This window comes from Alligator sinensis, unplaced genomic scaffold (assembly GCF_000455745.1).
Source record: "Alligator sinensis unplaced genomic scaffold, ASM45574v1 scaffold407_1, whole genome shotgun sequence".
Lineage (NCBI taxonomy): Eukaryota > Metazoa > Chordata > Crocodylia > Alligatoridae > Alligator > Alligator sinensis.
In genome coordinates, this window is record NW_005842464.1 from 102096 (window position 1) to 113099 (window position 11004).

General features: G+C 50.1%; 1 protein-coding gene across 2 annotated transcripts in view; it reads right to left on the minus strand.

Moving 5' to 3' along the window:
* Positions 1-11004, minus strand: part of IQGAP1 (IQ motif containing GTPase activating protein 1) — a 131690-nt gene that overhangs the window by 8258 nt on the left and 112428 nt on the right. For both annotated transcript variants that reach the window (XM_006030792.3, XM_025212460.1), the window contains 4 exons: positions 9810-9945; positions 4060-4147; positions 3413-3625; positions 1987-2153 (listed from right to left, as the gene is read on the minus strand). In XM_006030792.3, coding sequence (XP_006030854.1) covers positions 1987-2153; positions 3413-3625; positions 4060-4147; positions 9810-9945 — 604 coding nt within the window. The remainder of the gene's footprint in view (positions 1-1986; positions 2154-3412; positions 3626-4059; positions 4148-9809; positions 9946-11004) is intronic.

The window sequence follows — 11004 nt, forward strand, 5'->3', positions numbered from 1 at the left end:
ATGCAGGGGGTCGGACTCGATGATCTATTGAGGTCCCTTCCAACCCTAACATCTATGAATCAGGGTGCACAATTCACACTTCGCTGAGGCCACTTGGAAGGTTCAGTTCCAGTGGAGGGCCCGCACTGGTGGGAAACATGCTTGCAAGTGGAAAACTGAACTCACATGCAGGCGTGCACCAGAATACATGCTTTGTGGTGAGACGGTAGGGGACGATTCCTTTTTTTTTTCTTTACCTCTGTAGACCAAATACAAGTGAGTGGTTTTATGAACAATTATGGCAGCCCACAAGGACTGCCTTTGCAGTGCCTTTCTAATTTGGGGTTTCTATAAAAGTCAGGATGGCATCTTCCTACCTCAATTTAGGGACCTCAGGAAACAGGGAATACATCTCACTGGTAATTTGTTCCAGTGCGTGATTGCTCCCCCTCTCCACCCTTTTAAAAGGGGAAAGGGCTTTTCATGTTCATCCAGAAGCAACTGCATGTCCTCTGCAAACCCAAATTACATAACACTCAAACATCAGCCACAGACCACAGGCTGCTGCTGGTTCCTCCCAGTCAGCCAAGAGGCCAGCAGGAGGAGGGTTTCAGCCCTGTCTTTCACGCACTGACCGTGCCCAGAAGGCTGCAATGGGCAGCTGGGTTTGCAGAGCTCTTGCTGGCAGAGGTTGATACTTAATGGTTGTGCTGTGACAGCCTCTAAAGCTCCTGCCCCAAGTACCCTGGGCGCTGCACAGTCTCAGCAGGGTCAGGTCCTTCCCTGAAGCAGTTACCACCTCTGCAGAGAACAAGAGGCAGGCACAGGCCAAGAGGAGCACACGGTGACAGAGATTAAGCTCCACGAGGCTCCACTCTCTCCCCACGCTATTCCATATTTATGTCAGGTTGTGGTGGGAGACTGAAGTTCTGGGTTGATCTTTAAGGTGTCAGTGGGCTGCAACCTGGGATCAGAAATCTGTCCCCACATCCTAAGAAACCAGGAAGCTCTTAATGGCAAGGGGAGAGACTCATAAAACACAGAAAGTTGGGCAGGAAGGGACCTCTGGAGGTCATTTAGTCCAGCTCTGTGCTCAGGCAGGCTCTTCCCTGACTAAACCTGTGAAGGGCAACCTTTTTGGTAGGTGTGCCACAAATTAGCCCTGTACCCCCCCAAAGTGCCCCTTCCAAACCATTCTGCCTACCTGATTTCCTGGTTTTCCTGATTTTCTGCTTGCTGCCCTGTGCTCCCTGCCCTGCACACTGTCCAAAAACATCAAGAACACCCTAACTTGCCACAGGTAAAGTAGGTGGATGAGAGCCATGCCGATGTCCTGCCACTGCAAAGGCCGCAACTAGTTTGTTGAAATATACTTGAGAGGTCCAAGGAGGGGACCACACTCCCTGCTACAGAGGAAGCAAACCCTTCCTGCGCCCCAAGTCCATGCCGAGCTCAGGTGGACAGAGCTTTTTTGTTGTTTTTTTTTGTTATCAAGCAGCCCGTCGCCGAGTTCCTCTCCACTGATACTACAAACAGTCATCGGGACAGCACACCCACGGCTTGGCCTGAGCGTTCCTATATAAATGAATAAATGGTAAAGCTAACTATAGTGTGTCTTTATCCCATTTCCCAAAGGAGTGACAGGCCAGACTGATAAAGCTGCGTTAGGATCATCTTCTGGAATTCTATAATACTCTGCACTTCTGGGCTACTACTCAGAGTAGGGACAGAACAACCAGTTTATCACCCGCCTCCCCGCACTCTTCTACCCGTGGTACAATCATGTTCTCTCACGTCCTCCCTTTTGACCTGATCATCTCCTTTCCTTTTCTTTTCTTGGCCTTCCTTCCATAGATCAGTTCTCTCCCCAGTGACTATAACGACTTGCTCAGATAATTATTCCCCAGACCGCTAAGCAAAGGTGCCATGGCTCCTCTGAGATGTGATCTATATATTTCTTCACCGAGGACCCTATCCAGAAAGCCAGTACTGCTCTGAGGTACTCACTTGCCCTTGCTGGCCAAGTTATCCAAGCAGGTTTTGATATAGCTTTTATAATAATCCACTTGCTCCTCATAAAAGGTGGCTTTGGAGTTCAAGGCACTGTAAGTCTGCTGTAGCTTCACCAGCTCTGCCTTCCTCCTCTGACGGTACCGACGCTGATTCCGGATGTCCTGGAGCGTGAAGACAAGAGCATGAAGATTTACGTCCAAGCTGTTGCTGGATATTCCCTGGATTATTCACCAGGCCCAAGTGCAACATTAAGAAAAAACTTTTGGAACACTGCTTCCAAGTTTAAGACAGACAGTAATTAGCCTTTTCCCAGAATTAATAATCAAATATAAGCAGACAGAAATCAAGTACCTTGAATTGTGAGCTTAATAAAACTGGTATCAAAATTTTAAAATCTTTCCTTGCTAAAAAATTCAGAAAGAAGGTTGGGCAGGAAGGCAACTAAGATTAACTGGGTCAGAGAAGCACCAGTTTTCATAGGCAACAACCTACTTTGTCAGACGCCAACCACCCAACAAAACATCTGCCAGAGTAGGCTGTTGCCTATGAAAGCTTGCACCTCTCTGACCCAGTTAATCTCTACCCTGCTTTCTGCCTGATTTGAGACTACTTCAGCTAACTACCTCTTTGCTAAGTAGTTAGCTATTTTTAGAAACAAGCATTACTGTAACAATGAACAGATGAGGATGTCCAGATGCCAAGCCAGCTGTCTTGGTTACTTCTGATGAGTACAGATCACTTCTACAGGCTTACTCTCTCCTGCTTTTTACAGAAGCCATGTGTTAGACTTGTGTTATACCTCTCTCTCACATTAACTTTGTAAACATGTCATAGCAAATTACCATCAGCATGACAAATGCCAAGCATTAGAAAGGTGAAACAACTGATAGCAACAATTGTTTTTTGCTGCTCCCTTTCCCTTCTGTTGAACAGCAAATAACAAATCTGCCCATGTAAGACTCCGATGAAAGTTGATTTTGTGCTCCAGTGGAAAAGAAGGTTATTTACAAAAAACAAATGTTGCAGTAAAGCAATTTTTTTCCAAGTAAGTGAATTTTAAAAGGAGGGGACAAAATGGGCAGGAGCATACATTAGGATCGGAAGTAAGAAAGAGGAAGTTGATTTAACACATTAAAAACTTATTTTCAGGACTTTTCCCCTAAGACAACAAGGTGCATTTAGCCTTCCTCAGTCATTGAAACATGACAAAGAAAAGTGTCCCTGAGAAAACACATTTCCCACACCTGTGAAAGGCTAGATAACTTCTCAGATGTGGATGCATTACCCAGTTCTCTCTGGGGCAGCTATAATACTACTTAGTACCTTGGGAGATTTCCACCATCTCTTCCACTTGTGGAAAATTAATGCACAACAAAGCCAAAACTCTAAATACGTAATTAACTGACAGTGATTCAAATACCTTGGCAATATCATTAATTAGCTCCTGGTATTTATTCGCTGGGTTTGCAATCCCTAGTTCTGTCAGCTTCCTCAGCCCTGTCTTGATTTTCTCTTTCTTTTCTTGAAGACTCAAGTTGCTGTCTTCCTTCACAGATATAGATTTTTTCATCTTATCAGGGGTTTTGGCATCACGAATAGCCCGTCTCTGCATCGCTCTTTGATGCTCTGCTTCCTAGGAGAGAAGAGAATTATGAGTGCATAGATTAAATCAGCTTTGAGGCCATAAAAACCCATCACCATGATTTGGCCTTTGATATAACATAAGTTGCAGCATTTCAACCAGTTATTTAAATGAAGGCATACCTAGTGAACTCACTCATATACTGGTACCCACTCTGGCCTATCTCAAGCCTGCTAGTCACATTCTTCCCTGGCATGCATTTAACCAAATGCCACAGAAATAGGACTGACATGTACAGGGTGTTTCCATTCCCCCTCTCCCCAACACTACTGCACACGCACAGGTCTCCAACATCAACATGCACACCTGCATGCTGTTTGTAACCCCCGACCGTGCAGACAGGCTGATATAGCCTGTGCCCCCATGCACGGAGATGGCAGAAAATGCATTCGTTTAAAGACTGCAGCCAGACTGCTCTTCTGTACCTGCTCGGAGGTGGCTGAAGTTTCTAGGATCTCCGTCAGAGTCTCCCCTGGTTGGAAGCGGATCACGTCTACAATTAAACGCTTTGTGCTGAAATGGAGCACAGGACAGGAGAAGTGAAAGCATTAAACCCCACAACAAACCCACATTCTTTTTGGCCTGAAATAAGACCAAACCTGTCGCTGATTTTTATTAGCTTGATCATACTTACCCTGAGCCCAGACTGGGCCATTCGTGCACTAGACCACAGCTGTTACAACACCATTATTATAGCACCTTATAGACTCACTCATTCAAAGAGGCATGAGTCTTCACAGATGTGACAAAGTAGGCTGTAGCCTACAGAAGCTCATGCCTCTGAACAAGTTAGTCTATAAGCTGTCACCCTGCTCTGCCCACGTTCAGACTAACATGGCTAGCCACGATTCTCTAATGTCGTTAATGCTCATTCTTGCTTCTTACCACATCAAGGAAAAAAACGTAACTTGCTGGACTGTGGTTCTCACAGCTGGTCTGGCCTGGCCTACCCATCCAGGGTGCTGCCCTGACCCACGAGCTTGCAGGGCCCTCTGGAGAGGCGCAGCACTGGGGTCTCAGGAGCAACTCCCTGTGGTGCTGGACATTTGGCTACACAATGCCCTAAGGAAATGCAGCTCCACCTCAGCCAAGTCCTTCCCCTGGGCTGCAGGAGTCCAGGGAGGCAATGCATGGAGGAGAAGTGGGGCAGGGCATGAACAACTTGTGTCCCCGGCAGCTGGGGGGGCACAGCAGCGGCAGGAGCTTGGCAGCAGTAAGCGGGGAGCTCCTGCAGACACCTCCAGCACTGTTGGCGGCGGGGGACCAAGGGTTGGCGACCACCTGCAGGCGTTGCTGGCAGCGGCGGTGGCCAGGGGGGTTGTGGGCCACCTGCAGACACTGCTGGTGGTGTCGGAGGCGGGGTGGCGAGCAGAAACTGCCCGCAGGCGCCACCGACAGTGTTGGAGGCACCTTTTTGTAAGGGTTGTACCGCCACGCTCAGGGGGTGCACGTGCACCCCTTACGCATTGCCCCTGGGGCAGGGAGTAGGGGCACAGGGGCAACTCCTGAATAACCAGGAACAGGGAAAAGAAAGGGGAACAAAGATGGGATCCTGGGAGGATGAACTGACCCTGGAGATGCAGCTGGCAAGAACCACTGGGTCTGGGGCAGAGGGAAGTCAGCTTCTGCTCACAGCCAGATCCCAGAAGGCAGTTTCCGGATGGTCCCCATCACCGCATGCTTGTCTGACTGATGGAAACAGCAGTGGGGCCTGATGCTAACCTGGGTAAGGCCCTGCTCCCAAGGCTAACTGGGGAGAGGCTCTGCATCAAGTGATGGCAGTGGGACAGCAGAAGTGCCCCTTTCTCTTTGGAGGCAGAACTATAAAGTGTGTCACTGGCGCTTGAGGGCTGCCTCCTCCCTTCTGACAGGGCACCTTAGGTGGGCATTGCAGATCACCACCTCAGAGCCTTTCAGCCCGGCTGTGCCCCTTCCCCGACCATCTCCCAGCAAGGCTCCGTCACATGCAGTCTTTAAATCTGCTGGCCTGGAGTGTCTTTCACCATGCCCCAGTAACAGACAGTCTTTTAGCAAAAATTAAGCAAAAACCTCGTTGTCCTGGACACTGGGAAGGGTCTGCTGTGGCTTCTGCTTTCCCAGCCCAGATGTCTGGCTCTGGTGCTTCTCCTCCAACTTCCCTCTGGTTCTGCCAGGGGTTCCTGATTCCCAGCGAGCCATGCCCTCGTTAGCCTTCCTACAGCCCTTCAGCCAGACTAGCTGCCCTCTCTTAAGCAGACCGGCCACCCTGTTACAGTGGGACGGGTTGATGGGGCTTCAAAAAGGGAGACTACCAAAATGAGGAAGCTAGTTAGAAGTCAAAGGGGTCTCTAGTCAAAGGGGTCTCTAAGGAGGTGAAGAACTTGCAAGCAACACGAGACCTGCTTAAGAGCACCACGTTGGAGGCACAGAGCAAATGCATACCGCAAATGGCAAGTGGACCACAAGAAAGCCAGCAAGGTTTGAGGGAGCACAAGCTGGCAACTCAGATGTAAAACGGTAATAAGACAAGCTAAGAAAGACTCAGGAGAAACTTGCTAGGAACACCAAGGTAACAACACAATTTCTTGTAGGTACATAGAAGCCGAAGAGCTGGCAGGGAGCCAGATGGGCCTTCGGATGACCAGGGTGTAAAAGGGGCACGAAAGGATGACAGCGCCATTGCCGAGGAACTAAAAATGCCTTCCCTGCATATGTCTTCACAGTGTCAGGGAAATTCCCTCACCAGATTTACTCCTCTCTAGGGCAAGTCCATGGAGCTGGCACAAAGGGAGGTTTCAGTAGATGATGCTGTAGAGGAATAATAGATAAACTAAACAGTAGCAAGTCACCAGGCCCTGCCGGCATTCACCCCAGGGGCCCGACGGGGCTCAGACAGGAAACTGCCAAATTCTTAACTGCAGCATTCAACTAAACACAGCCTCAGCACCGAGGACTGGAAGGGCCGATGCGAGTCCCAGAGTTACGAAGGGCCCTAGAAGGGACGCGGGGAACTATAGGCTGGTGAGTCTAACTTCTGCTCCTAGAAAACCGGCACAAACTACAATAAAAATTGTCCAGCACCTGGATGAACGTGACTTGCTAGGGAGGAATCGCCATGGTTGTGTCCAGGGTAAATCACTGGAGGTCTTGGAGCGGGGAGCAGGGGACCCAGCTGGCCGTATAGCTGGACTCCCAAAAGGCTTTGGACAAGCTCCCCCTTCCGAGGCTCTTACTGAAGTTAGGTAGTGACGGGATCGCAGGGAAGATACGGCAGTGGACTGGAAACTGGCTTCAAGATGGAAACCCACGAGCGAGTCTAAAGGGTCAGTCTTGGGGCTGGGAAGAAGTGACCAGCGGAGTCCCCCCGGGATCTGTGCTGGGACCGGGGCTGTTAGACACACTCGCAAACGATCTGGAAATGGGGGGAGGAGTGAGGAGGCTAGATTTGTGGAGGACACAAAATTAGTCAAAGTGGTAAAGACCCAGGGGGACTGCGAGGAGCTGCAGAAAGATCTGGCAGGACTGAGCAGATGGGCACCGGGCTGGCAGATGAACTTCAGTGCGGATTAGTGTAAAGTGCTGCACTGGGCAAAAATGGCCCGGACGAGCCGTGCACTTCGAGGAGCTCTTCTCGAGCTGTTACCACGCAGGAAAGAGAGCTGGGAGTCGCTGTGGGCAGTTCGCTAAAAATAGCAGCTCCGGGCTCAAAACCCGTCCAAAAGGCGCACCAAACATTAAGGATGACGAAGAGGGGAATTGTGAAGAAAATGGAGAGTGTCATAATGCCCTTTTATAAAGCCCCGGTGCGTCCACACCGTGAATACTGCGCCCAGCCCCGGTCCCTGCCCCTCAGCCAGGGTCGAGATGCCCTGGAGAAGGGCCAGAGAAGGGCGGCGAGGAGGAAGAGGGGCATGGAGGGAAAGATAGAAGAAGCCAGGCCTGTTCATTTTTGGAAAAAAGGCCCATTGTGGGGACATGATAAGAATTTACAAAAGGTATTTATTATTTACTCTCTCTCTCAGTACAATAACTAGGGGCCACTAAATGAAACTAGTAGGTAGTAAATTTAAAATTAAGAAAAGGAAATTCTTTCACAAGGTGTAAATTAAGACCTCGTTGCCACAAGATACCGTGGAAGCTAACAGTTAACTAGATTAAAAAAGAGATTAGACAAATTCTCAGAGGAAAGGTGCATCAGTGGCTATTGAGCATGGGAGGGAGGAGCACAGCCTCTGAATCAGAACTTCCTAGACCTTGAATGCTGGAGGGCATTAGGAGGAGAGACACAGTGGACAACCCCTGGTCAGACCCAGTTCACTCTCCCTTTCAGCATGCACTCTCTGCCCCTATGGGACACAGGAGACTGGGCAAGGCGGACCTATGGTGTGACCCAGTAAATGGCAATACCTGTGTTCTTGTGGCTGTGCCAGAGACAGCATAAGCTGCTGCTATAACACAGAGCAGGTCTATGTCAACGGCACAGCCTCCGGGACTGGAGGTTCTTGTCAGAGACAAGTCTGTACTGGAACTGGTGCAGGACCTGGAAACCCTCGTGGCAGACACCAGAAACCTCTCATTGTGTCAGCCCCAGCGCTAGAACAATGGGCGTCAAGGACTGTTCCTTGTTCCTTACTTGGAAACAGCAGCTCTGCTGTGGGCACTAACTGATCTAAGGCCCTTCATAGTGTCCCAGCCAGCAAAAGGCTCTGTCTCTGCCTACACAGCTCTGCCAAACAGGGAACTGGAATCAGTCACAGAGATGTGAAGGGTCATCTACTCCAAGTCCTGCCCAGGCACAGGCCTTGCTGTTCCACATTCCCATGCGCCTGCTTCTTGACAACGTCCTAGACACGAGATGCTAGAGCTGCCCGGGGCACTCGCTCTTCTACAGTCCTGCAAGTTAGGAGGCTTCCCAGTGAGTTAACATAACTTTGCTTTGCTGTAGTTTAAACCTACTGCCTTTTCATCTGCCTTCTGTGGTACAAGAGAAAAGCTTCTCCCCCTTCTTTATGGCAGCCTCTCAAGTATCCGAAAACTGCTTTCATGACCCTTCCCCAACCGTTTCTCCAACGCTCCTTCATCCTTCCATCAGAAAGCCTATTTTGCTATCATCTTCATTGGTTACCTCTGTATCCACTCTAGATTCCCTACATCCTTCTTAAAACTTAGAACCCCAAACCGGATAATTTTAACTGAGGCACACCCATCACTGGGTAGAGTGGATCTATCATCTTCCATATTTTACAGATAATGCTTCTGCTAATGCACCAAACTTGTATTTTTGTGACATCACACTGCTGACTCGTGGAGTTTCTAATCCCCACAGCCCCCAGGTCCTTGTCATCAGCAGCGCTACAGCCAAGCCAGTTATCTACCCTATTCTGCATTTTGTATCCAATTTTCTTCCCCACAGGCAGCATCCCGGCCATCTACCTGAGTAAGCTCTAATTACAAAGGCCTTCCCTGTCAAGTACTGTTCAGGTGGGTAGGTGCCACTCAGGCAGAACAAGCACTTGGTTGTGAGGAGATGGAAGGACAGCCTACATCATGGTCCAGTCCAGACGGGGCTCTGAACCCAGGACCCTGAAAGATCTTTGCCAGGTGCATAAAATCCAAAGTTAAAGGAAACATAATTAATATAGAGCTACAAGATACCTAGAGTTAAAAATAGGAGGAAAAGCAGCTAGGAAGGGTTTTGCAGGTGTAGACTCATACACTCTCAGACACTGTCCGATGTAGAGCAAAAAACTGCTCTGGCTGTAGACTGCACAGTTAATGTCAGGTTCACGGTAGCTGATCCGTTTCTGCCTTTGGCTTATGAAATATTTCACACAGTACCAGCCAACTACCAGGTCTACCGATTCCTGGAACTCATTGCTAGGGAAAAGATGAACTGAGGTGCTCTACGGCTGGCCGGACCCGAATGCTGGACAACGCTGTGTGTGGAACTGCAGAGCGCTGGACACGGTAGCAGCCTCCACGAGTTCTCAGTTGAAGGTGGGGGATTTTATCCCACAGTAAGCCCCCTTTCATGCTGCCCTGGCTAAAAGCTGTGTGTGCTTTAACAGGCCTGGAGTCTGTTCTTATTTTATTGCTTGTCACAACCATTATTTATTCCTTGCAGGCCAGCTCTAAGGGTACAAATCCTACCCCTTCTTTCAAGGACAAACGCTGTAGGCCGTTACCCATCACTCACTTCAGCAGGCTTGTCCTTGCATCCATTTCAGCGTTCTCACCACCAGGAACATCAAACTTATTAGTCAGCGTCAGAGACACTTCAGTCTTTGCTAGCATTTCCTTGTTGGGGTCATTAATATTGCCAGTCCCTTCCCCTGGGAGGAATAAGAGAGGAGAGTTATTGGTGGAGGAACCTGTTTTCCCACAGGCAGGTGAGAAGATTGCATTCTTCACCTTCTCAAGCACTGCTACAGGTCTCCAGTATTTTTTAGCCAGCACGCTACAGAAAAACAATATTCATGTGTAGCAGGGTACTGGGAGGTCCCTGCTCCTTGAAGAGAGCCGGCAGCCTGAGCGGCTGCTTGCAGGTGGCAGAGGGGAACTGATGAGGGACTCACCTGACTGGAAGAGGGCCCAGGAGGGAGCTATAAGCCCAGAGCCTGCACGGGTCAGGGAGTCTCTCCCCAGCAACCATGAAGTGAGGAGCTCCTGGCTGCAGGGTAGCAGGACTCCTGAAGGGCCCTGGATTTAGTTAAACTGCTCTGCAAGCCTGGGGACAGAGGCAAGTTCCCTGGGCAGAGAAAAGGCTGGATTACAGGCAAGTGGCCTTTGTTTTACATTAACTGTAGAGGATAGAGGTGCCTGCTAGAGGGTGCACGTGCCCAGGGAAGGGCTGTGTGGGCCCCGAGCGTCTGAGAGCCTAAGGGGGGGTGTGTGCAGGCAAGGGGCTGGGAGATGAGGGCTCTCTGGGAGGTGAGGGAAGTTTGAGGGCTGCGTCTCCTGTTTGGTGCGTTTGTTAGAGCTCGGGGGCTTATGGTTTACGTTACTGTTTATATCAGTGGTTTGGGCTGGGACTGTAAGGGGTGGTCCCAGAGGTCCCATTAGCCCCCAAAGGGCACACGATCGCTGTGAGTCCTGTCGGGGCTGGCTCAAGGCTTGAGCTTCTGTTGAGCCCAGAGAGGGGCACAGTGCAAGGCTGCAGAGCCACATGGGGCCGGGGCCGCGGCCAGCACCTGAGCGGGGTGCAGCGCGACAGGGGCCATCGGCCTGGGAACCAAAAAGGACAAACTAGAGCTAGGGCCTCAAAGCCAGGTCCGACGCAGCGGGCTGGGCTAGAAGGCCTAGCTGAGAGGAAGAGGGTGGCAGCCAAGGAGGTCGAAGCCCAACAAGTGAACAACGATACGATAACACCTGCGAGGCTTGGGGCATGGTGT